General features: G+C 37.4%; 2 protein-coding genes across 8 annotated transcripts in view; one reads left to right on the top strand and one right to left on the bottom strand.

Annotated features, from left to right (window-relative positions):
- Positions 1-10,311, bottom strand: part of MRPL27 (mitochondrial ribosomal protein L27) — a 477,291-nt gene extending 466,980 nt beyond the window's left edge. Inside the window, exon 1 of the mRNA XM_069067546.1 lies at positions 10,291-10,311. Within this exon, the coding sequence (XP_068923647.1) occupies positions 10,291-10,296 (6 nt within the window). The 5' untranslated portion in view covers positions 10,297-10,311. The remainder of the gene's footprint in view (positions 1-10,290) is intronic.
- LUC7L3 (LUC7 like 3 pre-mRNA splicing factor) overlaps positions 1-24,267 on the top strand; it is a 52,417-nt gene that overhangs the window by 4,429 nt on the left and 23,721 nt on the right. For all 7 annotated transcript variants that reach the window (XR_011164332.1, XR_011164334.1, XR_011164335.1 and 4 more), the window contains exons 2-9: positions 12,635-12,701; positions 13,313-13,352; positions 13,904-14,048; positions 14,580-14,654; positions 14,735-14,839; positions 16,184-16,345; positions 19,113-19,396; positions 20,516-20,676. Coding sequence is in view for 2 of the 7 variants with exons in the window: in XM_069067540.1 (XP_068923641.1) it covers positions 12,635-12,701; positions 13,313-13,352; positions 13,904-14,048; positions 14,580-14,654; positions 14,735-14,839; positions 16,184-16,345; positions 19,113-19,396; positions 20,516-20,676 (1,039 nt within the window). In the remaining 5 variants the exon portion in view is untranslated. The remainder of the gene's footprint in view (positions 1-12,634; positions 12,702-13,312; positions 13,353-13,903; positions 14,049-14,579; positions 14,655-14,734; positions 14,840-16,183; positions 16,346-19,112; positions 19,397-20,515; positions 20,677-24,267) is intronic.

The following is a 24,267-nucleotide window of genomic DNA, read 5'->3' as shown; positions in this document are numbered from 1 at the left end:
TGCAGCCTTTCAAATAAAATACCTGCCTAGCCCAAAAGAATCAGAATTGAACCATTAATTGGCACATCAGTAGAAAATGTATAAGATGTCACTAACCTGCCATTTAAAAGTAGACTTCTTTTTGAGTAGACTAATTTTGATGCTTCCTATTCCCTCTCTCGAAGTATTCTTGCTTAATAAACTTGATAATATCTATTTCTTGACATTTTGTGAAATATTTCACTAAAATTATCACTCATCACTGTTCAAAAATAGACAATAAATAATATTGGTTTTCAAAATTTGGCACTTAGGCCAATTAACTCCCTCTACCAACAATGCTGTCCCTACCACATGCAGAGAGAGCCTATGCAGGAAAAAATGAACTGCTGGTTAAAAAAAAAGCTATAGGGGCGGCTACATGGCATAGTGAATAGAGTACCAGCCCTGGAGTCAGGAGGACCTGAGTTCAAATCCAGCCTCAGACACTTAACACAAAAACTAGCCATGTGATCTTGGGCAAGTCAGTTAGCCCCAATTGCCCTCCAAAAAGCAAATAATAATAATAAGCTATACCAAATTCCATGTGACATTTCTTGAATACTCATGAGTGAAATTTGGTAACTTGTAGGTACATTTAATATTAAATCCAAGGAAGCTTAAGTACAGATGGGTTCTGGTTATCCTTCAGTGTAGACCTTCACATAGCCTCATAGCCAGTTATGCAGTGCATGTAGAGATCTAGAATGAAAATTTCCCAAGAAAAATGTCAAGTTTACGTGATGTGCAGTATCTGAGTATTAGCTGATACAATTAAGAAAAGCTAATTAATAGAAGATGATTTGTGAAAAGTAAATGTTCTAAAAAATTATGGGGGCCCACATTATCAAACTACACAAACTTTTGTTCAGATTATCAAGTACAAGTTATGTTTCTCTTTTGACATTCTGTATTTACACACTAGAAGCTTTTGTGCTGTTTCCTCCTTTTTAAGAATTGTATACATCACTTGATACATTTGAAATTTGCAATTTTCTAAGAATTTAATTGGCAGGAGGACAGCATTCCATAAAAGGAACAGACTGATGATGATGGTTTTCTTTTACTATTTTGATTATTAGTGCTGCTTTAATATTTGTGAAAAGAAAAAATTCTGAATTACTTGATCAGAAGTTTCCTTAGTTTTAAAGATATCTTTATTGCTCCAGAGTATTTCTAACCATCATTTAACAGTGGTATTCTATGTGCATGATTGTCAGCACTTAATAATGAATTAATGAGAGGTAGAGTAGCTGTAAACTGTTCTGCTATTTCATTAGCATCTGTATACAAAACTTCCACATGGCTTCAGTAAAATTTTGAGATTTCACTTAATAGTGATATGCTATAACTTACTTTAATAGGAAAAGGAACTTAGACATTTTGTACCTTACTCGTTTTTACACTGTTTTATTCCCTTTCCTTCCAAAAATCCCCACCCAAAACTATGGGCTTCTTGAGGGCCAGAAATTGTTTTCTATTTGTATCCCCAGTGCCCTGTGCTTGGTGAATCTTGACTAAATATGTCGTAATTGTTTTATTCTCCTTTGTGTTGCTATTCAGTAACTAACAGTGCCTTGTAAGATGTAAGAACATTTTTAAAAATTATTTTTATTTTGGGGGGGAGGTGAGGTAAGATGTAAGAATTTAATATTTTTAGTATTTGGGTCTGTAAGGGATCCTAGAGATTAGCTAAGTATAACCTTCTCATTTCATAGATATTAGGAAACTGAGGTTTGGGGAGTTTAGTTGACTTTTAAATACTTATGTACAGAATGTCCCAAAAGGCTTAGTGCACTTTTAAGCTTAAAAAGTTGCACTAAGCCTTTTGGGACAGTCTATATTAAAAAGCCAAGGTAAGAAATCTGTTTGATTTGCCTTTTGTGGCAGATTTGAGGGCTGTGTTTCTGACCTTAAGGACTTTGCCACTAGTCCCCACTTGGGTATCCCTTATCTGCCCCCAGCCCTTTTCTAGTTGTCTTATCTCTTCAGAATGTAAGTTTCTTGAAAAGAGGCAGTTTGTCTTTTTGCTTTTATATGACTAGAAGTTAATAGTGCAGTGTTTGGCACATTGTGAGATCTTAATAAAATCTTGTTACCTTCTAAGCTAAGGAAGAACTTATTTAAGAGAAGGAATAGCTTGGGAAACCTAGAGAAAATTAGGTTATTAATCTCAGGAAATCAAATGAACAGAGGTATTAAAATTTTTACTTTCTTGATTCATAATGCTGTTTGCAAAAAATTCATCAGGGCAAAAAACAGAGGTAATATTTTCAAACCTAGCAAAGAAAAATAAGGAAATAATTGAATTGGATAATTGGGAATTTTTAGAAATCAAATAATTTTACTGGTGCCTTTCATTACCTCAGTGACAATATTTGCATGATTGTATCCCTATGGGGTTTTAACTTACTTTATTTTGTAATTTCTCTTTTTAACTTTCGAATTTTAAATATTTCTTTTTCTCATGTCCCCAAAATTCCTGTTGGAAGCTGACCGATAACCTAATAGATGAGGTTTGAGTGTGCAGAGTAAGAATTTGAAGTAGCAACGAAAGAGCAAATACATAGTGGAAAGAAAGAAATATAGTGGAAAGAAAAAAATCCTGTACCCTATAGTAGGAATTAGTAAGTTTCAGTTCCAGTCTTAGTTCTTCCACTGACTGGCTGTTTGACATTGAGACATTCCAAACCTTATGTTGGTCTGATGGTTCTGGCTTAAAATTGGAACTCAATAAGACACTCAGAGACCATCTAACAATTAGCAAAATACGGTTTATTTAATCACATGAAAAGGATATTCAGGGGCAGCTAGGTGGCACAGTGAATAGACCACTAGCCCTGGAGTCAGAAGAACCTGAGTTCAAATCCAGCCTCCAACACTTAACACTTACTAACTCTGTGACCTTAGGCAAGTCACTTAACCCCAATTACTTTGCCTTCTCCCCTCCAAAAAGACACATAAAAAAGGATATTGCTATGATTTACCTGGGCACAGCTCACCCACCTCAATTTGCCACCATTTTCACTCCTGTCAATGTCAGTAAGCATTACTTAAGTGCCTGCTATGTTTCCAGGAACTCTGCTAGGTGTTGGGGATACAAGAAAAACAGTTCCTACTCACAAGGTCTTTATTTTATTTTTTAATTAAAAATTATTTTCCCTTCAATTGGGAAGAGACTTGTAAACATGCATCCTTAAACAAAACAAATTCATTAATTGCAGAGAGACTTCTGTGGTTCTGTATGTGGTTCTTCCTGTCCCCCACCCAACATACACATTCTATATCTTGAGCTGTACCCTATTCCTATCACCTTTTTGTCAGGCTGTGTGATAAGGTAGCATGTTTCATCATGGGTCCTCTGTAGTTGTGGTTGGTCATTATTGACTCCTTCTAGTCCTAAAATTCTGAAACTACTTAATGAAAAACTGCCTTACTTCATCTTGCAAGGGTAAATGATAGATTAAACCTAAACTACAAATTTAACAGGCTTCCCAGATACAGTAGAATTGGAATCAGGATCTGGGTTTGAATCCTGTTCTCTTATTCTGTGACTATTACCAAGTCGCTTAACCTCTCTACACCTTACTATCTCTAAACTGAGGGGAGTTGACTAGATGGTCTCTAAGATTCCTTCTAGCTCTAAATCTGTAATTCCAGGATCTGAGTTAGACTTGATGAATGACTACAATGAATAATAATACAAAAACTGTTGAAACAATTGAATTGCCTTTTTCTTAAAAATGGTATTTTAAAAGATGAGGGTTGTAAGTTAGCATAGCAAATGAACTTGAATTATAGAGCTAGATGCAATTACCTCCATTAATCTTCTTATGTTGGATCACATTCGCCAAACTAGACTTCCAGAGAACAAGCCTACTAAGGAGCTAAGCACTCTAGTACTCTCTATCTCTTGCTCTAAGAACTATAATCAAATTATAACCACCATTGCCTCTCAAAAAGTCATATAGGTTGACTTCTTTTTGTTCCACTGATCAACTTTCTGACTTTACAAACAATAACTCCCTTTGCTGGCCACCATGGATGTGTTCTTTTCCATTAGACTATTAGCTCCCTGAAAGAAAAGACTGTCTCAGTATTCTCTTTGTATCCCAGTACTTAGCACAGTGCTAAGTTACATTTAGTAAGTAATTAAATGTTTTTTATTTATTGATACTTCCTGCCTGTCTCTAGGGAAAATGGCTTCCCTTGCCAACAAGTTAAGCCCTTCACCTGCATTCTTGATTGATTTCCCTCACTTCCCAGTTAATTTCAGGGCCTTTCTGGATACCTCTTGGTACATCTTGACTAGGCAGTTACTAGTATCTTTCCCGCTGCTATCATGCTTGCTTTTTCTTTCCTTTAAAAAAAAAATCTTAAATATTATCCTTTTACATCCTTGGTTTTATCTCATCTCTTCCCTTTCACCACCAAATTGAAAGAAGTGTCTGTCTCTACTCCACTTCTTCAAGTAACCTGACTTCTACCCCTCAGCCAGTCATTAAATAGACATTTATTAAGCACCTACCATCTGCCAAGCACAGTGCTAGATTATAAGGAATAAAATGAAGAGTGAAGCTTCCATTGAAACTATATATTCAAAGGTCTCATTTCAGAAATATGGTTCTAAAATATATAAGGGACCAAGCTAAATTTATGAGAATAAGAGCCATTCCCCAATTCATAAGTTGTCAGGGCATTTGCAAGTTTTCAGAAGAAATCAAAGCTATCAGTAGCCATGTGGAAAAATGCTTTAAGTCACTAATAATTGGAGCAATACCACCTATCAGACTGACTAAAATGACAAAAGAGGAAAGTGATAAACGCTGGAGGGGGTGTGGGGAAAAGCATACTGTAATGCACAGTTGGTGGAGTTGTGTACTAGTCTAATTCTTATCAAAAGCAATTAGGTACTATGCACAAAAAGCTATTAAATGTTACATAACCCTTTGACCTAGTGATCCTGTTACTAAGAAATCAAAGAGGAAAAGGGTTTATGTACAGAAATATTTATAACATCTCTTTTTATGGTAGCAAAGAATTGGCAACTGAGGAGATGCCTGACAATGGGGGAATGGATGAACAAGTTATGATATATAAATGTAATAGAATACTATTATGTGTCAAGAATTGATGAAGTGGATAGTTTCCAAAAAAGATCTAGAAAGACTTGTGTGAATTGATGCAAAGCAAATTGAGCAGAACCAGAACAATTTACACAATAAGAACAATATTATAATCAACTTTGAAAGACTTAGTAACTGAACAACACAGTGACCTGCCACAATTCCAAAGGATTCATGATGGAAACATACTATCTGTCTGCAGTCTTTGCCCTTTCCCATGTCTATATATATTTGTAATGGGTTTTGTATTTCTTGCCTTTTCTGTGACTGGGGAAGGGGGTGAGATGAGAAGAATTTGGAATTGAAAAGAAAATGTTGAATTAAAAATGTTGAATTTTTAAAACTGCTTATTCAAAGATGACCAGCAAGTTCAGTGGTCTTTTTGCAAATCTTGGCCTTCTGTGATGGAGTGAACCCAACAAGAATAGAGAGCTTAATCAGTTGTTGACTTAAGTAGATTTGACTGACCAGTGACTATGGGAATATTAAAGAATATACATTTCTCAGCATTTCATGTTCCTTTACGAAGATCGTATGCTAGGGTATAGAGGAAACAAATGTTAACTCAAACTGAGAATCTTCCAAGGCTCTTCTCTTCTCCTTTTATACTATTTCCCTTGGAGATCTCATTGTCTCCCACAGATTTAATTGTCTTGGCTTTGTAGATGATGGGGGATATAATAAATTCATTTTGGATCATATAATGAATTTAGATTTGGTGCTGTGCCAGTCAGATTATTGAGGGGCTTCTTTTCAGGTCTAGACAAAATACTCATTTGGCTAGAATCTCAAGGAAGATGATGGAAAAATATATTCAAGGGAGGCATAGCATTGTTTGAACAGCAAACTGTGTCATAAAGCAGCAGTCACCAGAACTCCTTGGTATTACTTATAGATCTGAGGAATAGATTAGATAAAACAAGAAACACTCAAGAGCATAGCCTTTTAGACTAGAACTGCTGGGAAATCTGAATAGCTCAGCAGACATTGGAATTGGGTCAAGCATCTCACTCCCCCGTAACAGATAACATTATATACAAAATGGATACATGATTAACTTCTCATCTAATATTAGGTGCATTAATTTTATTTCTGCAAAAGCATTTCAATTTTATGTTATCAGAATTGACTTTTTATCTTGGCTAATCTTTGTGGCTTGTTTAGTTTAGAAGCCCTCTCTTCCAAACACAGTTGTTTAAAGTAGCTCCTATTTTCCACTAATTTTAGAAATATTTAGCTTATTTATCCATTTGGAACCTATTGTGGTATATAATGTAAGGTATTGTCTAAATCTAATTTCTGCTTATGAGTTTTTGTAGTATAGAGAGGCTGAGCAACTTGGTGCAATAGAGTGCCAGACTTGGAGTCTGGAAGTCAGGAAGTGGAGTCAGGAAGACTGGAATTCAAAATTCCACCTGACATTCCAGGTACAAGTCACTTAACTTTTCTTTGCCTCAGTTTCCTCATGTGTAAAATGGGGATAATAGCACACTACTCCTATGGTTGTTTTGAGGATCAAACGGGATAATAATTATAAAGCCCTTAGCAAAGTGCCTGGCACATAGTAAGTGCTATATAAATGTTAGCTATTATCAATATTATCATTATTGTTCTTGTAATTGATGTTCTTGGGTTTAGTAAACCTGGACAGCTATGTTTAATTGCATCTCGGTTCTTTTTTTTTTTTTTTAACTTTCTTTTTTGGAGGGAGGAAAGCAGGGCAGTTGGGGTTAAGTGACTTGCCCAAGGTCACAGGCCTAGTAAATGTTAAGTGTCTGGGAGGTCAGATTTGAACTCAGGTCCTCCTGACTCCAGGGCCGGTATTCTATTCACCTCGCCACCTAGCTGCCCTTTTTTTTTTTTTTTTAACTAGCTCTAACCTCTCCTGATTTCCAGTCTTGTCCCTCCAACTACCTTTTGGGCATCTTAGACATTTAAAAATCAACAGATCCAAAATTGAACTTAATACTTTTCTCCCCAAACCCTCCACACTTCTGAATTCCTCCCCTCTTACTATCGAAGGCACTACCATTCTCCCAGGCACTTGGGCTCTTAATCCAGATGTCATCCTTGACTCCTCACTTTTTCTCATCCTCCATATCCAGTCTGTTGCCAAGTCTTTTTGATTCTGCTTTCATAACATCTTTCATATGCACCATCTTCTGACACTACTTCCACCGCTTTGGTTCACGCCCTCATAACCTCTCACCTTCTGATTGGTTTTCCCCTTCAGTCCATTCTTGACCCTCCTGTTAGATAGATGTCCCTAGAGCCAGGGGTCTGACCATGACCGCCCACTCCCCCCACCCCCTATTCAGTAAACTTCAGTGGTTCCTTATTGCTTCTAGGATCATGTGTAAAAGCCTCTATTTGGCATTTAAAACCCTTCATAATCTGGCCTCTTCCTAAATCTTTTTTTTTTAAATATATTTGAATATTTGATTTTAAAACTTTCAATTCCAGATTCATTCCCTTCCCCCCCCTGCCACCCACCCCCACTGGGGGGACAAGCAGTTCAGTATAGGTTGTACATGTGTGGCTAATGCAAAACAGTAACATAGTAGATGTATTGTAAAAGACTGACTATTTTTCCCTCCCTCCTATCCCACCTCCCACTTGTTCTATTCTCTACTTTGATCCTGTCCCTTTTCAAAAGTGGGTGCTTCCAACTTCCCTCCCCCCCAGCCTGCCCTCCCTTCCATCATCCCCCCTCACATCCCCTTCCCCCTCTATTCTCCTGGAGGGTGAGATCCCCTATTTAGTGTGTATTTCCCTCCCTTCTCAAGCCAGATTCAATAGGAATAAGGTTGACCTATTCCCTTTTGCCTTTCTATTCTTCCACTCCATTGTAACCATTTTCCCTTGCCTCTTCTGTATGAGATAGTTTGCCCCACTCTGTCTCTCCCCATCTCCTCTCATTATATTCCTCTCACCTCTTAATTTCACCTTTTAAGTATCATCCCTTCCTGTTAAATTGGTCCCGTGCCCTCTATCTATGTATACCTGTAAACGTATATACACACATTCACATATGTATTCATATGCCCGCATACCCTCATATAAAGACATATATATATTTCTAATCCCTTCAACTACTGAGAAAAGTTTCATAAGTTACAATTATTGTTTTTCCATGTAGGAATGTTAATAGTTCAACTTTGGCCAGGTGGCCCAGCAAGCAAGAGTACCGGCCCCAGTGCTGGGACGACCCAGATCAAATCCGGGCCCAGACACCCAGCACCACACCCAGAAACAGCAACCGGCCATGCAACCCCAAGCAAGCCACTCAACCCCAATTGCCTCAAAAAAAAATTGTTCAACTTTGATAAGTTCCTTATGATTTCTTTTCCCTGTTTACCTTCTCATTCTTCTCTTGCTTCTTGTATCTGAATGTCAAATTTTCTATTCAACTCTGTTTTTTTCAGCAAGAATGCTTGAAAGTCCTGTATTCCACTGAATGACCATATTTTCCCCTGAAACATGATACTCAGTTTTGCTGGGTAGGTGACTCTTGGTTTTAATCCCAGCTCCCTTGACCTCCGGAATATCACATTCAGGCCCTTCGATCCCTCAGTGTAGAAACTGCCAGATCCTGCGTTATCCTGATTGTGTTTCCACAATATTCAAATTGTTTCTTCCTGGCTGCTTGTAATATTCTCTCCTTAATGTGGGAATTCCGGAACCTGGCTATAATATTCCTAGGAGTTTTCTTTTTGGGATCTTTTTCAGGAGGTGATCGGTGGATTCTTTCAACCTCTATTTTTCCCTCTGGTTCTAAAACATCAGGGCAGTTTTCTTTGAGAACTTCCTGGAGGATGCTTTCCAGGCTCTTACTTTGGTCATGGCTCTCAGGCAGTCCAATAATTTTTAAATTCTTTCTCCTGGATCTATTTTCCAGGTCAGTGGTTTTTCCCATGAGATATTTCACATTGCCTTCTATTCTTTCATTTGTTTGGATCTGTTTAACAGCATCTTGATTTCTCATAAAGTCATTAGCTTCCATTTGCTCCAATCTAATTCTGAAGCAATGATTCTCCTCAGTGAGCTTTTGAGATCCTTTTTCCATCTGGCAAATTCGACTTTTTAAGGCATTCTTCTCCTCATTGCCTTTTTGAGCCTCCTTTGCCATTTGAGTCAGTCTGTTTTTTAAGGTATTATTTTCTTCAGTCAGGCTGTTGACTCTCATTTCATAATTTTCTTGCATTGTTCTCATTTCTCTTCCCAATTTTTCCTCCACTTCTCTTATCTGCTTCTTAAGGTCCTGTATGGCCTGTAACCAGCTTGTATTTTCCTTTGAAGCTTTTGGTGCAGGAGTTCTGACTTCACTGTTTTCCTCCTGTTCCATGCCTTACTCCTTCTTATCCCCAAAATAGGAGTGTAATGTTGGGATCTTCTGTCTGCTTTGTTTCCTTTGCCTGCTCATTTTGCCACTCAATGATTTGACTTTGGGGCTTTTTGCCACAGTAGGACTCTGCCACCAGACAGGGGAGTTTTCGTCCCAAACGCTGGGGTTTTCTCAGCTGCCGGAGGTATTAGATGGGTGCCCTCTCTGAGGTCTCCACACACTCTGGCAAGCTGGACACACACCCCAGGACCTCCACCCTAGACTGCAATCCAGATCCAAGCAGGTTAAAGCAAGAGCGATTACCCCTCAGACTGGTGCTTGGTCCCCCTACACTCTGCAGGCCAGGAGCTGAAGCCGCCACGTGGCACTGGCTGGCTGTGCTGGCGTCTCAGCTGTTTCTCGCCCCGGGGGTAAAAGCCACGCACTCCCACTTACTGGGTCCCAAAGTCCAGACTGCACTGGCCTCTCACCTTGTCCTTTGCATCTATGTATTGATAAATCTGCAAACGGCCACAGCTGCTGCTGATCTGGAGTCCCTCTGGCAGGCGGCTGGTCAGGCCCACCCTGGGGCTAAAGCCTCGGTGTGATGCTGGGCTCGGCCAGAGCGTTGCGCTGGCCGATTTCTGCGGGCCTGCCAGGTTGTTCTCAGCGGGAGGTTAGCTTCTCTGTGTCATTTTGTGGGTTCTGCAGCTCCAAAGTTTATTTAGAGTCCCCTTTTTACATGGATTGGGGAGGGTGGAAGCCGGAGCCGCAGGAAGGTCATGCTTCTACCCTCTTCCTAAATCTTAATCCTTACACTATCCCCATGTACTCTTTGTTCCAGTGATCCAGGTCTCCTTTCTGTACCTTATACAAGATATTCCATCTCCATACTCCAGGCATTTTCACTGAAGGTTTGCTAATACCTGGAAAGCTTTGCCTCCTTTCCTCTACTTCCTGACTCCCTTCAAACCCCAGCTAAAGTCCTAGTTTCTCTAGGAAGCCTTTCATGATCCCTCTTAATTTTCAAGTTTGTTCCCTCTGTTGATTATTTCTAGTTATACTTGTATATATCTTGTTCCATAAATAGTTATTTGCAACAGTCTCCCTGTTAGTGAGGTCCTCTAGAGCAGAGATTTGTCTTTTACCTTTCATTGTATCCCCAGTGCTTAACATAGTTCTTACCACATAGATTAATAAATATTGTCTAACTGATAAGATACTCCATTTCTAGACTCTGGGTAGTGGCATCTCTGAGAGCTGGGTGTCTAGCTAGCCGGGATGATTTCTCCATCAAGTCTACTGAAACTAATAAAAATAACTATACCCTTATACAAGAAGGGGGCGAGGCACCAAGCTTTTCCCAGTTCTCCTTAATCTTGACTCATTTCTTCTGAAATTAGCTTCAGTTTATCCTTTATATATCTTGATTACATGTAATTGACTTAGAGAAGGCAGCTTAGGGATTCAGTGTTAGGAAAGAAGCTGTTGCCTCAGTGGCTCCTGACTGAATCACTGGGATTCTGTGTGGGTAGTAGTTTTAGAGCTGGAAGAGGCCATCAAAGTTCAACCTTATTTTTACTATGAGAGAGAACTGAGGCAGAGAGTGGTCAAGTCACTTGCTCTGGGTCACATAGCTAGTGTCTGAGATGCAGAGGATTTGAGCTGAGGTGTCCTTGCCCTATTTTACTATACCACATCCATAAGCAGTAGATTGTCATGACTTTCCCATTAGCAAAGGTAAAGTTCACTTGATTATGATGGAGCTCTATCTTATATACAAGTGATGCTAGAGATACTACAGACAAGTAAATTTGCTTCATAATTGGTGGACATAAAATAATGGGTAACAGTGTGAAAAAGAATTTGGATATACAAATGATAATTCCTTTTCTACATTGGCTTATATGATAATTATTGCCTAAAGAATTTCAAGATAGAAAGTTAAAAACAATTTAAAGAATAATAGCAATTTAATTGGTTTTTGTAGGATATTGGAAATAGGCAGTAGTGACATTTGTTTCTGCTTTAACCTTAAAAAAAATAGAAAAAGATGTGCTTGGAAATTACACACATTCTATACTTTTGTGAATGTATTGAATTCTTTAAGTGACAGTGAAAAATGAAAGCTCAGAGAAGATATGTATATATATAATATCCCAACCTCCAAAAGCATATACCTACTTTTTGAAGACTTCTGAAATCTCATAATGATTGACTTAATAAAGTACCACACAGGTAAATCATAACTCACTCCCACCCACCCTAAAATATCACATAGGATATAAATTAGATGATAAAATGAAATTGTCGCTCCTAGTTTTGTTTTTTAATATCATCTTCATTTTCAAATTTTTATTTATTTATTTGCTTTTTGGAGGGGGGAAGGCAGGGCAATTGGGGTTAAGTGACTTGCCCAAAGTCACATGGCTAGGAAGTGTTAAGTGTCTGAGGCCGGATTTGAACTCCGGTCCTCCTGACTCCAGGGCCGGTGTTCTATTTACTGCGCCACCTAGCCGCCCCTATTTTCAAATATTTTAACAAAGAATAAAAATAAATGGACAGGGAGCCATTAGGCAGAACTAACTAGCTTGTAAGCCAAGATTGATAAATAGCATATGCAATATTCTATGATCATAGTCTCTTGATTTCTACAAAAAAGAGGAGAGGAGATACTGCTTTTTGAGATTATCCTTAATATTACCTATTTCTTAGGGTGTGATAATCTGTACGCTGATCGTTTACTGAATCAAGTTTAGTGGTCTATAGGAAAGTTAATGTATTTTAATCTAGTTGGTCTCTGAGGTCCATTCTAGCAGTAGGTCCATGATCTTGTGAACCTTGCTTGAGAAACAATTTGCTATTGACTAGCATTGAATGTTAAAGGGGCCAGTTACGAACATACTTGGATAGTCTCATTAAAAGACAGTCTTACCTCAAGGAGAGGTTTATAAAATATCAGCTTATTTGAAAAGCTGATTTATCTATGGTGTAGCTAATTATTAGAAGCTAATAAATAAAATATTCTCAAAATTATTACTTTATAGCAAGTAGATATCCATAATACAATAAATGATAATTTGGTATCTTTATCGATTTAAGTACCTTAAAATAAAACCAGAATGTTTTAAAATATAAAGTAACTTTTCTTTTTTCTCTTTACTAGGTTTGTAAATATTACCTCTGTGGTTTTTGTCCTGCTGAATTGTTTACAAATACCCGTTCGGACTTAGGTAAGTAATTTCTTTAAAGTTGGTCATTGTCATTGCTAAGTGTAGATTTTTAAAAAATGTTTTCCTATTATAATGCTGTGAAGAAAGATTTCTTCAAGGTTTGCCAGTAATTTAATCTGTTTCTTCCTCGGCTTATTAGTAGGTTAGTCTGCTACTTTCGTTTTTGAATTCTTTCAAAAATACAAGTAATTTAACCTTCCTGAACCTCATTTGTAAAATAATAATAGAAATAGAAGGGATGTTGGTCTGTGATTTCCAATATCCCTTCTAGTTCTGAATTTTCTGATCCTAATAAAGAGTGCCATATGTATTTAGACCAGTATTTTTTTTTTCTGTGAGTATGGCACCAGGGAATATTATTTGGAAGAGTTTTATATAGGTACCTTTCAGAACAATTGAAAGGTTATTGATAAGACCTTGAATATTCTTAACTTTCTCTTAGCATGAATTGATCCAAGATATTTTCCATGGATCTATTATTAGAGTAAATTAAAGATCAAATATAATTGCATTTCTATGTAGTAATGAACAGAATGGTTATTTGGGATACGTTTATTGGCTGGAAAAGGTGATTTGCTGATAGGTAATTTTTTTTCCTTTCTTTATTCTAGGTCCTTGTGAAAAAATTCATGATGAAAACCTTCGGAAACAGTGAGTTGCTACTGCTTTTGTAGCTTTTTATACAGTTTTTGGTCTAAAAGGACAAGATTCAGAAGATGCTTAGAGTTCACTAAAGAAGAATGCATGGTGCACTATTTTCTAAATCTTTGGGGGTGGTAGCAAAGTCATCTCCTTTTTATCTTTTTTTTTTTTAAAGCAGTCGGGGTTAAGTAACTTGCTTAAGGTTACATGGCCAGTTATTTTTGTGTGGGTGCCGAGTATCTGAGGCCAGAACCGATCCCAGGTCTCCCAACGCTGGGGCCGGCGTTCTTACTCATTGTTCCACCTGGCTACCCTTCCTTTTTATCTTTTCATACACAGTTTTTGGAAATGGTTGCTTTATTAGATAGGGAGTAATAGAATGATAGTTGGAACTTGGCAGTTTAATTCTCATTTTATGGTAGTATGTACCTCAGCTTGAAAGAAAGTCTCAGAATAGTTAAGGTAACAAATGAAAGTAATTAGTTACTTTATATATCATGTAGAATGATTTCTGTATAAGAAGGCACACTTTTTTTGCATTTTGTTTTTCATTTTGTCAGGTATGAGAAGAGCTCTCGTTTTATGAAAGTTGGTTATGAAAGAGATTTCCTGCGATATTTACAGAGCTTACTTGCAGAAGTAGAGCGCAGAATTCGACGAGGTCATGCTCGTTTGGCACTATCTCAAAATCAGCAGTCATCTGGGGTAAGTTTTGAAATGAGACTTCTCAGTACTAGAACCTTTATTCTGTACCCTTACAAATAACACAGTATCATTTTTCTCTGTTTACTTGCAGAATAACATAAGATTTAAAGGCAGTCACTTTATTTTTGCTTTCCTGTGCTATTAAAGCATCAGTGAGGCAGCATGGTGTGGTAGACAGGGACTTATTTAGCCTTGTATTCAATAAAATCTATGTTGAAATCTTACTTCTGACACATGCCAACTTGTGTGACTATGGGCAAATCATTTAATAATACCCAATGCCCATTTCCTAAGATTTTTATAGCTGAGATGCATAATATCAAATTTACTAACTGAAGGAAATCAAAGAACTCTAATACTCTGTATGCTTTCCTGTAAGAATAGAAATCTGAAGAAAAGTTTATATTGCTAATTAAAACTTCTGTTTAAGGATTTTAATTGGCAAACTTTAGTCCAGCAAGGAGTCAGAGTATAAAAGTTTGCCATTTTTTCTCTTCATGAATTATTGGTTTGTATTGTTTTCCTAATCAGGCTGCTGGACCTACTGGCAAAAATGAAGAGAAAATTCAAGTTTTAACTGACAAAATTGATGTACTTCTGCAACAGGTAAGAATTATAGACATAATACCAGAAAAGGTTGAATTTGCTTGTTTGGAACTCTCTAACTGGTTCTGGTTTTATATTAGATTGAAGAATTGGGTTCTGAAGGAAAAGTAGAAGAGGCCCAAGGAATGATGAAACTTGTTGAACAGTTGAAAGAAGAGAGAGAATTGCTTAGATCCACAACGTCAGTGAGTAACAATTACTTTCTAAGTTATCCATTGTATTTGTGTGAGGTTTCAGAAGGAATTGATTGACTTGAGAATACTTTATAGATATTATCCTCTCAGTCCCCAAAAGTTTTCAAGTATTCATTTATCGGGCAGCCAGGTAGCACAGTGAGTAAGAGCACTGGCTCCAGTGTTGGGATGACCTAGAGATCGAATCCGGGCTCAGACACTTAGCACCCACCCAGAAACACCTGGCCGTGTAACCTTGAGCAAGTTACTTAACCCCAATTGCTTAGGGGCGGCCCCGTGGCTCAGCAAGTAAGAGCACCGGCTCTAGTGTTGGGATGACCTGGATCAAATCTGGGCTCAGATACTTAGCACCACACCCAGAAATAACTGGCCGTGTAACCTTGAGCAAGTTACTTAACCCCAATTGCTTTAAAAAAAAGTATTCATTTATCCTTTAATACTTAAAGATCCATCATTTCATTGGTGATGGATAATTCTCCACTAATTGATATATAACCATATGTTTTAGCCAGATATATTCATTACCTGTGGACCAACCTTATGATTTTGAACCTCTCTAAACTTAAGACTGATCTATGGAAAATAGATATAGTCTTGAAAACTTGAATTTCTGTATGGGTGATGCATAGTGTTGGGGAAACAGGGGTCATCTCTGTGACAGAGGTAGTAGAGTAGAACTTTATTGGAGGGTTTATATAATTTTCCATAGAGACACATTATTTTCATAAAAGTTAGTAAATTACTCAGCAAGTATTTTTACTTAGTGAAATGAAAGTGCTTTAACAACATCTTCCTCCTCAAGTCTAAGTGGGAAATGTCCAAATAATGCATTTTGACCAAACATTGATTTCCAAGTGCTCATTTTGCAGTGGTTGGCTAACTTATGCATAGTAAATGTGCCATATACCAAATATCATGTGCTATGGTATTTGAAGGGATAATGTACACATTATCCTTTAATCCATTACAACAACATGTTTCTTCAAGCTTTAATTTAGTCTTGTTGAAAAACAAGTTGTTGGTGAGAGGGACTTTTTTTAGATCAGGGTTCCCTAACCATTAGATTTCAAATCCCTTTCCTGCTTGATTTCCAAGTTGGCATTTCCATGCCCCCCACTGAGGTTTGCCAGGATTCCAGCTCTGCTCAAAGACTTTACTGTCAGGATCCCCTGAGGCACCCACCTCCATCACCCCAAATCTCAAGGCTTCAGGGAAATTAAAAGTAGCACCTCATTAAAAGGTTGGTGTCCCTTGTTCTGGAGGTTAGATCTTGTTCATGCTTGTCTTTACTTGGGGTGTGGGGGGAATGTTGTTATAACTGACTTCTTGTTTCAGACTATTGAGAGTTTCGCAGCTCAAGAAAAACAAATGGAAGTTTGCGAAGTATGTGGAGCCTTTTTAATAGTGGGAGATGCCCAGTCCCGAGTGGACGATCACTTGATGGGAAAACAACACATGGGCTATGCCAAAATTAAAGCCACTGTAGAAGAATTAAAAGTAAGTGTTATCTTAACAGACTAGGAGAGACAATATACAGATTTAAATATGTACAGAAAGATTGCCAAATACTTAAAAGGTAGTCAGGATCAGGAAAGGCTATGTGTAGACATGATATTTGAACTATGCCAAGAGCTTTCGCTAGTTTTCCAAGGTAGATAGGGATTCTACCAGGCAAAGTGGAGGAAGGATAGAATTCTAGTAAGGAAGATGGCTAGTACAAAGACATGAAGGTGAGAGACAGAAGTGCTATATGTGAAGAACAAGGGAGGATAATTTGGCTAAACTGTGGGGTGTGGGAAGGAAAATATATTGAGGTGGGAAAGATAGGTTAGGGTCAGGTTGTAAAGGGTTTTATAGAGCTAAGTAGAGGAGTTTATATTTGATGTGAGAGACAATAGGAAGTCATAACTATATTATAGATAATAAATCTGCAAAAGAGACTAAGAAAGAGTGGTTAGACAGGTAGGAAGAGAAAGAGGAGAAAGTAGTGTCACAAAAACCCAGAGAAGAGAGGGTTATCCAGGAGAGGGGAGATAGTAGTTTATAGTGTCTTATATTAGAGAGCTGGTTTCAGTGAATGATGAGGTCAGAAACCCAATTGCAGAGGGCATAGGCGTGGGAGAAAAGAGAGGAAATAAGAGGCACTGAAAATAGCTTTTTCTTGTAGTTAGTAGACAAAAGGAAGAATGATAGACTATGATAGCATGAGGGGATAAGGTCTAATGAAGTTTTTTGTTTGGGAAGGGGAAAGGTAGGGCAGTTGGGGTTAAGTGACTTGCCCAAGGTCACATGGCTAGTTTTTGTGTGAAGTGTCTGAGGCTGGATTTGAACTCAGGTCCTCCTGACTCCAGGGCCTGTGCTTTATTCACTGTGCCACCTAGCTGCCCCAGTCTAATGAAGTTTTTAAAGGGTGGGGGGAATCCTCAAGCTTTTTTGAAATTAGTAAGGAACGAACTAGTAGAGTTTAAAGGCTAGAGGAAGATGGAATAATTGAGGGATGAGATCTAGGTTACCTGTAAAGAGGCTGATCTTGGCAAGGGATCTTGGAATTTAAGGGCCCATAGAAGTCGTTGAATCCAACCCCCTCACTTTGCATTTAGGAAGTGACTTGCCCAGCGTCACATAGCTAGCAAGTGCCTAATATGAGATTCAAAGCTGTTATTGTCCTAACTCAAAGTCCAGTGTCACTGTTAGTCAGTGGACAGGAGGAGAAAATGGGAGATAAATGCAGGGCACTTTTGATATGAAGAGGAGGGGAGGACAAGGTGCTCATAGAACAAGACTTCAGCTTTCTCAGTAAAATTAAGAGGTAAAGTCTCTTGAAGGGAGGGAAAAGTAGGAAACTTGAGAAAAGATTCCTTTTTGAAGGAAAGAGAAACCAGTTTGAGAAGCATAAAGGGATTTCTTACTAAAATTAGAATTTAGTTGAAGTGAAATAAATTTGTTTGACCTAGTCAGTTTGGTTTCCTGACTTCCTCTAGATCTGTTTAGTTGAACATGAATAGAAAGGGAAAAAGAGATACATGATTCAGAGACAGTTATTCTGGTTTGAAGAAGAGTGGAGAAAGGACAGGGAATCAGAGTAGAGGACAGTGTAGAGTTGAATTACTCAGCTGAACTTGAGAAGGGAAAAAAGTGAACAGCCTGAGAAAAAATGAGGAATGGAGAGGTTTGGGGGTGAATGGGTTTAGGAGGGGTGAGGCATAAGGAATGAAGGAATTATAGGGAGTTATTGTCAGAGGATGTCAGATTTTGATCAGGTAAATAGAAACACTTGTGGGTACTGATTCAGTTCAGGGTGTGATTATCACTGTGAGTGTCAGAAATAGAATAGAAAGGATTAGGGTATGGGATTTGAGGAACCAGGAAGTTAGGTGTTTAAAGTAACATCACAAGTGAATGTTAAGACTGACATGTTAAAAACAAGTTGAGAAAAGAGGAAGATAGTGAACAAAGTGCTTGAACTTCTCGAGAAAGGAAGAATGACTTGAGGACTGATAATAGAATCAACTTCAAAGGAGAAGCCAAAGAATTGTGACAGAAAGAGTCTGAAAATGGCAGTGAGGAGCAAGGAATATTCACACTTGCTCCTAGGACTAGTGTGTCAGGAGGTGAGGGAGAAGATAACCAGCTAGTGTTGGAGGTGGAATGCAGTGCCATATGAAAGAAAGTCCCTGTAAGAGAAAGTATAGATGGAAGAAGTATGAGGAAGTATTTCAGAATGAAGAAAAATGTTGCTCATTATGGAATGGAAGGGATGACGAAAAATAATGTGAAACATGGGATGGGGAGATTTGAGAAGGGAACTTGGGGTACTGGACCTTGCTGCTTACTCTTCTGGAACAGACTAAAGAATCATTAAGTTGGCCAAGGAGAATTAATTTTATTGGCAATGTAAGTGACTATCTATTATTTAAAGGTGGATAATAGGGTTTCACAGATGATTTGGGGGGTGGGAAGCAAGTACTGAAGTCCATGATGGGTTTTCCATGGTTAATTAACAAAAGGTTGGTAAATGTATGAAGTGTTAAGTGCGCGTCATAAGATTCAGAACTCAGACTTGCTAACTCCAACTTCCCCTCTTTCTACTTATAGACTATTTTCACTTTCAGTCTCCTGAGCTGTGAGAGAAAACAATTCTAAAAGTTTTAAGATAAACCACCCAGTAAATCTGTAATGGAATATAGACACTTATAACAGGTTTAAACAATCTAAAGTATTTTTAAGATTAACTATAAGTTTAAATCTAATCTTTTTTCCTTAGGAAAAGTTAAGAAAAAGAACTGAAGAACCTGAACGTGATGATCGTTTAAAAAAAGAAAAGCAAGAACGAGAAGAGAGAGAGAAAGAGAGGGAACGAGAAAGAGAAGAGAGGGAGAGAAAGAGACGAAGAGAAGAGGAAGAAAGGGAAAAAGAGAGAGTTCGTGATAGAGAAAGACGCAAGAGGAGTCGTTCACGAAGTAGGCACTCAAGCCGGACCTCTGACAGGAGATGCAGTAGGTCCCGGGACCACAAAAGATCAAGAAGTAGAGAAAGAAGGCGGAGCAGGTACTGTTTGTGCATTCTGTTAACTGTATAACTAACTGCCCGCAAGTAGGAGTTTGGATTTAATGCTTTAGAACTATAGAAGAAGATGATATAAAGTACTTCACATATTTTCTCCATTGCTCTTCAAAACAGTTCTTTGAAGTTAAGACAAGTTGTCTTATCCCCGGTTTTAGGATGAAACTGATTTCAGAGAACTAGAGTGACTTACTGTTAGTGATAGGGTTGAGTTCCTCTAACTTTGAATTCTCTTTTCTTTTAAGATTTTAAGGATCATTAAATGCTGACATTGATTTCAAGAGAAAGAGTGATCACTCAGCAGAATAGTCTTCATTGCAAATCTTTAATCAGATCAATTGCAGTCAGACTGGGTGCCTAACTTTTAAAAGGAAAGAGGAAAATGGTCTTTTGAGTACCTTTCCAACACTATTATTCTCTTAAGACATTTAAGTATTTGAAGAGTGTTAGAGACAAACCACGATGTGGCTTGTTGTTTTTCAGTTATGTTCTGTAGGGTTGCTAAGTGAGCTTTATTTCTTTCACTTCCTAGCATACATAATTTTTAAATGAGCATTTATTTTCCTGTCCTTTTTGAAAACATGATAATGAGCAAAACTTAGTGATGTTTTGTTTACACTGAGAGTATTCAAGGGATGGATGTTTTAGAACAAGTTAAATTATGAATTTTAAATGTGTAACATAACTAGAGCAGAGGTTCTTAACCTTTTTTGTGTCATGAACAACTGGGGCAGTCTGGTGAAGCCAATGGGCCCTTTCTAGGAATAATTTTAAGTAACTGAAGAAAATGCTAAATTTCAGATAGAGGTTAGTGAAAGTAAAGATGTCACTTTTTTTTTCCCCATTCTACTTCACAGATCTTCTGAAATCTAGCTGTGTACCCCAACTCAACTCTTTCTCTAAGGCAAAAAAAAACCTTATTTCTTAGTAATTCACACTTAGATGTAAATGATAAAAATATACTGCTAGGCAGATAAGTTTAGGCAATTTCCTTTTAATTGTATGTTTTGCCTTATCTTGTTAAGTCAGTTTTTTTTTTTTTTTTTTTTTTTAAGAATTGACTGTAACATTGGCTAAAATTTCGTTTTGCTTTCAATGCTTAAGGAGTAGAGATCGAAGGAGAAGCAGAAGCCATGAGAGATCAGAAAGAAAACATAGATCTCGGAGTCGAGACCGAAGAAGATCAAAAAGTCGAGATCGAAAATCATATAAGCATAGAAGCAAAAGTCGGGACAGAGAGCAAGATAGGAAATCTAAGGAAAAAGGTTGGTTTTTTTAAGAGAACTTTGAGAGATTATTTCTGCCCCATCTTATCCTACACTACTTTCCTCGAGACACCAGTGGAATATCTATACCTATTTTTAAGCAGCAGAATGAGCTTGTCATTTTTTCTTCTTACACTTTGAATGTAGAAGGTGTCCATTAACTTGGTGTATACCCCCTTCAAATAGCACCAATCAGTGGCATACTCTCAAAAGGGGTTTTTTAAAGATTTCAGTTGGATTCCAGTTGTACAGCCTTCCTTTGGTTATCAGTAACAAGAGTGTTTAACTGGACAATAATGACAGTTTATTAGATGTGCTTTAGTGGAGGTTTTTTAGTGTGTCATTGCCATGCTGATACTATCATTTTTATTTAGTAATTCTATTCTGACTCCTAAAACAGCTTTCGCATAAAACTTGACTACATTTTTTTCTGAACAAATGTTCTCCCTTTTCTCCTCTTCCTGTTACCTCTCTACCCTTTGTTTTGTGCTTTTCCTAGAACTCTTAAAGCATCTTTTATATTTGTATCAAACATCATCCCAGGAACATTTCTTAACTTTCTTAGCTTGTCTGTACATCATTTCTTTTCATCATCAAGGTTCCCTTTCTACTTTTGCCTTTTCTTCATATTCCATTAGATCTAGGTTTCCTTTTCTTTGTAGTGACTAGGCTGTTAAAAGTCTGTGTTCTCTGAAAATGTATGTTTTCCTGTCTTGTATGTTTGTAAGTGATAGAAGAAAAGCCTAATCCTGGTTTTTGTAGCCTTGTGGTTGTTACTTTCTTTCTACTGGTTTTGTGTTCCTGTGTGATTAGCAGTAGCTTTGTTATGTGCTTTTGTTTTAAAGTACATATACTAGTCTTTATGTAGTGCTTTTTCTTTTCTAGTATGGAAATAAACTAATATTATACTCTTGCTTTGGATTTCCATTCTTAGTAAATTTCTTAAATTTTTAATGGTGAATAAGGCAGATTAACAGAAGAAACTTTCTGAGATGCATGTTTTAATAATTGTGCCTTCTCCTGTGTGTATCCACCATTTTCAAAACCTGGATTGAAAACTTACAGTACCCTCAGCTTTACCCTTAATCAAAAGAATAAGAAACATGGAAGATAGTTTTATTTTTTAGCACTTAACTATACAACTATTGTCAAGTCTTGATCCTTTTTGGTGACAGTTTACTACCTGGGTGGTGAATTTCTGGTTCAGAAGGCAGTTGATGTCAAATGTATCTACATATTGCATTGATTAAAAAAAACAAGTCCCTGCCTAGTCTTCATTTGTATCATTTTTAGGATATGTGTTTTATTAGCAAAAGATCAGCTCTCAAGATCCACATAGTAGTGACAATAGAGATTAAACTGATGGTTTCTTGGTCTCTGCTTCATTGATTTTGAAAGATCTTCCTCAGTGCTATATTGTTAGAGTCCAGACTGTGATCGTTAGTGTATCTATTAGATCTCATAGCACTTAATTCATTTGTGCCCTTCGCTGCAGTTGATTTATTTTTCATCATTAAATGTGGTTTTTGTCATAACCACCTAAGATCAGATTAGAGTAGTAAATGGTATGTGGTGTGACTAAAAATAAATTTAAAAATTTGGTAAGATTACAGGGAAAAGATTTAGTCATTGGCAGCTTGTGGTGCAGTGCATAGAGCATTGAGCCCGATGTCAGGAAGAACTGAGTTCAAGTCTAACCTCAGATATGTCCGAACTGTGTGACCCTGGGCAAGTCACTTAACCTGTGTCTCAGTTTCCTCATCTGTAAAATGGGGATCATATTAAAAAGCACTTACTTCATAGAGTTGTTGGGAGGATGAAATAAGATAATTGTAAAGCACTTAGCACAGTGCCTGGCACAGTTAGAACTATATAAATGTTAACAATTATTATTAGTCCTAAATTCATTTCAAATCATAACTCATTCAAGGTGTGGACTTACTGGTTCAACAACCAAAATGTCATTTTAAACAGTAAAAAAAAGTCTCATAAAGTAGTAGCTGAGCTGTGTTAACTGATGACCAAATACAGCATTTTCTGCAGTGCTATTTGGAGGAAAGAGGACTTTCTGATCAAAAAAAAATTATCAGACCCATCTTTTCTAAGACCCAATATGCTATAACTGACTTAATTGCCAAATAGCATTACTGCTTTTGAAATTCATTCAGAAACAATCTAAAGGCATTTTAAATGCTAGATGGCATACATGCTTATTAGTTTGTGATTTATGGACAATGCAGTTAGGGACAAGGCACAGGAATATTCACTGCTTCACAATGGCATTGCATAAGTTCAGTACCCTCAGGAATGCTTTGTTTCTTCAGTTCTATGAGGAGAGAATTTTGATGGTTACACAGATCTTTTGTAAACAAGTCAAGGTGTAGGCTTCTCTCTTTGTCCAGGAGAGTTTTCCATTCTTTGTCATAGCCCTGAAATCCACTATACCTTGTGGATGTTCTTAGGACTATTAAGATCTACCATATTCACATAGGGCAGAAGATAAGATTATTGGACTGAGTACTAAGTCCTCTGCAGGTCAACAAGATGACTCTTCCACATTAGAGCTACCTGTGCATCAGAGAAGCCCCTAAGGCACAAAGGGAAGACTTTCCCACAAGGTTAGTTAGAGAATACAGTGACTAAATGAATTCCTATAGTGCACATTAATAGGTAAAAAGCATGTTGACAAAGTCCCGAAGTTAGCTGCTTGGACATAGCTTTGTGCTTTCCTGCAAGTATTAGACCAAATGACCTTTGCATAAAATCTTCGGTTTCTGTGTTCTTTGAACGATCTTACTCAAACTTGTGCTTTATTTGTCCTTTTCCTCCTTCCCCAATTGTTATTTGGTGTTCTATCCTAAAAAAATAGTGTCTTAAACTGTGTAGGGGGGTGATGCTTCTCTTGAAACTTTTCTGTTTCATGAACTCTAGCACTGTAGTACAGCAGATGTTCTCATCTATGGTACAAACTGAAAAACTTTAATCTAGGGAAAGTTCCTGGTGTGCTTTAACGTGGTGAATTTTCATTAGAAATCTTTTGCCTGGGTAACCCTCATGACTAGAACAGCTAGAACTGAATCTGATCTGGATACTGGTTCCACCTCCATGTTAAAAACAACTTGGAAAAAAATACAAGTTGGTATTATTCAGTCTTATTTCCAACTGACTCATACTTTTATTTTTCTTTTTTGGAAAACCTTTTAGGGTGGCATTGTTTGCTAGGGCCAGGGTTGTTAAGTTTCTTAGAACTTTGAGGAATTTTAGGACTTAAATAGTCTTTGTCAGTCTTTTTACAGTCTTTGTTATGTGTTTATATTTTATCTTGTATTATGCTATATAAAAAAGTCTTGTACCTTCATATGATTTCATAGGTAAATTTGTCTAATAAAATGGTCAGCTTTATCTTTAAACTTTTTTTAACCTCGGGAGATAACCACTATGCCTTTAAAATTCAAAATTGTTTACCTACTTGCAGGACTATAGCTTTGCCAGCATTATCATTTGATTTCTTTTAGCCAGAATGAAATTTACCACTGTAGTGAGTTAGAGGATCTAATTATGTATCCTTTCTTCAGTTTGGTAAATTTTGTT

Source organism: Petaurus breviceps, unplaced genomic scaffold (assembly GCF_028583685.1).
Source record: "Petaurus breviceps papuanus isolate PSGF00001 unplaced genomic scaffold, PetGlider_PUasm1.0 90750, whole genome shotgun sequence".
Classification (NCBI taxonomy): Eukaryota; Metazoa; Chordata; class Mammalia; order Diprotodontia; family Petauridae; genus Petaurus; species Petaurus breviceps.
This window is presented reverse-complemented; position numbering and strand designations above follow the sequence as displayed.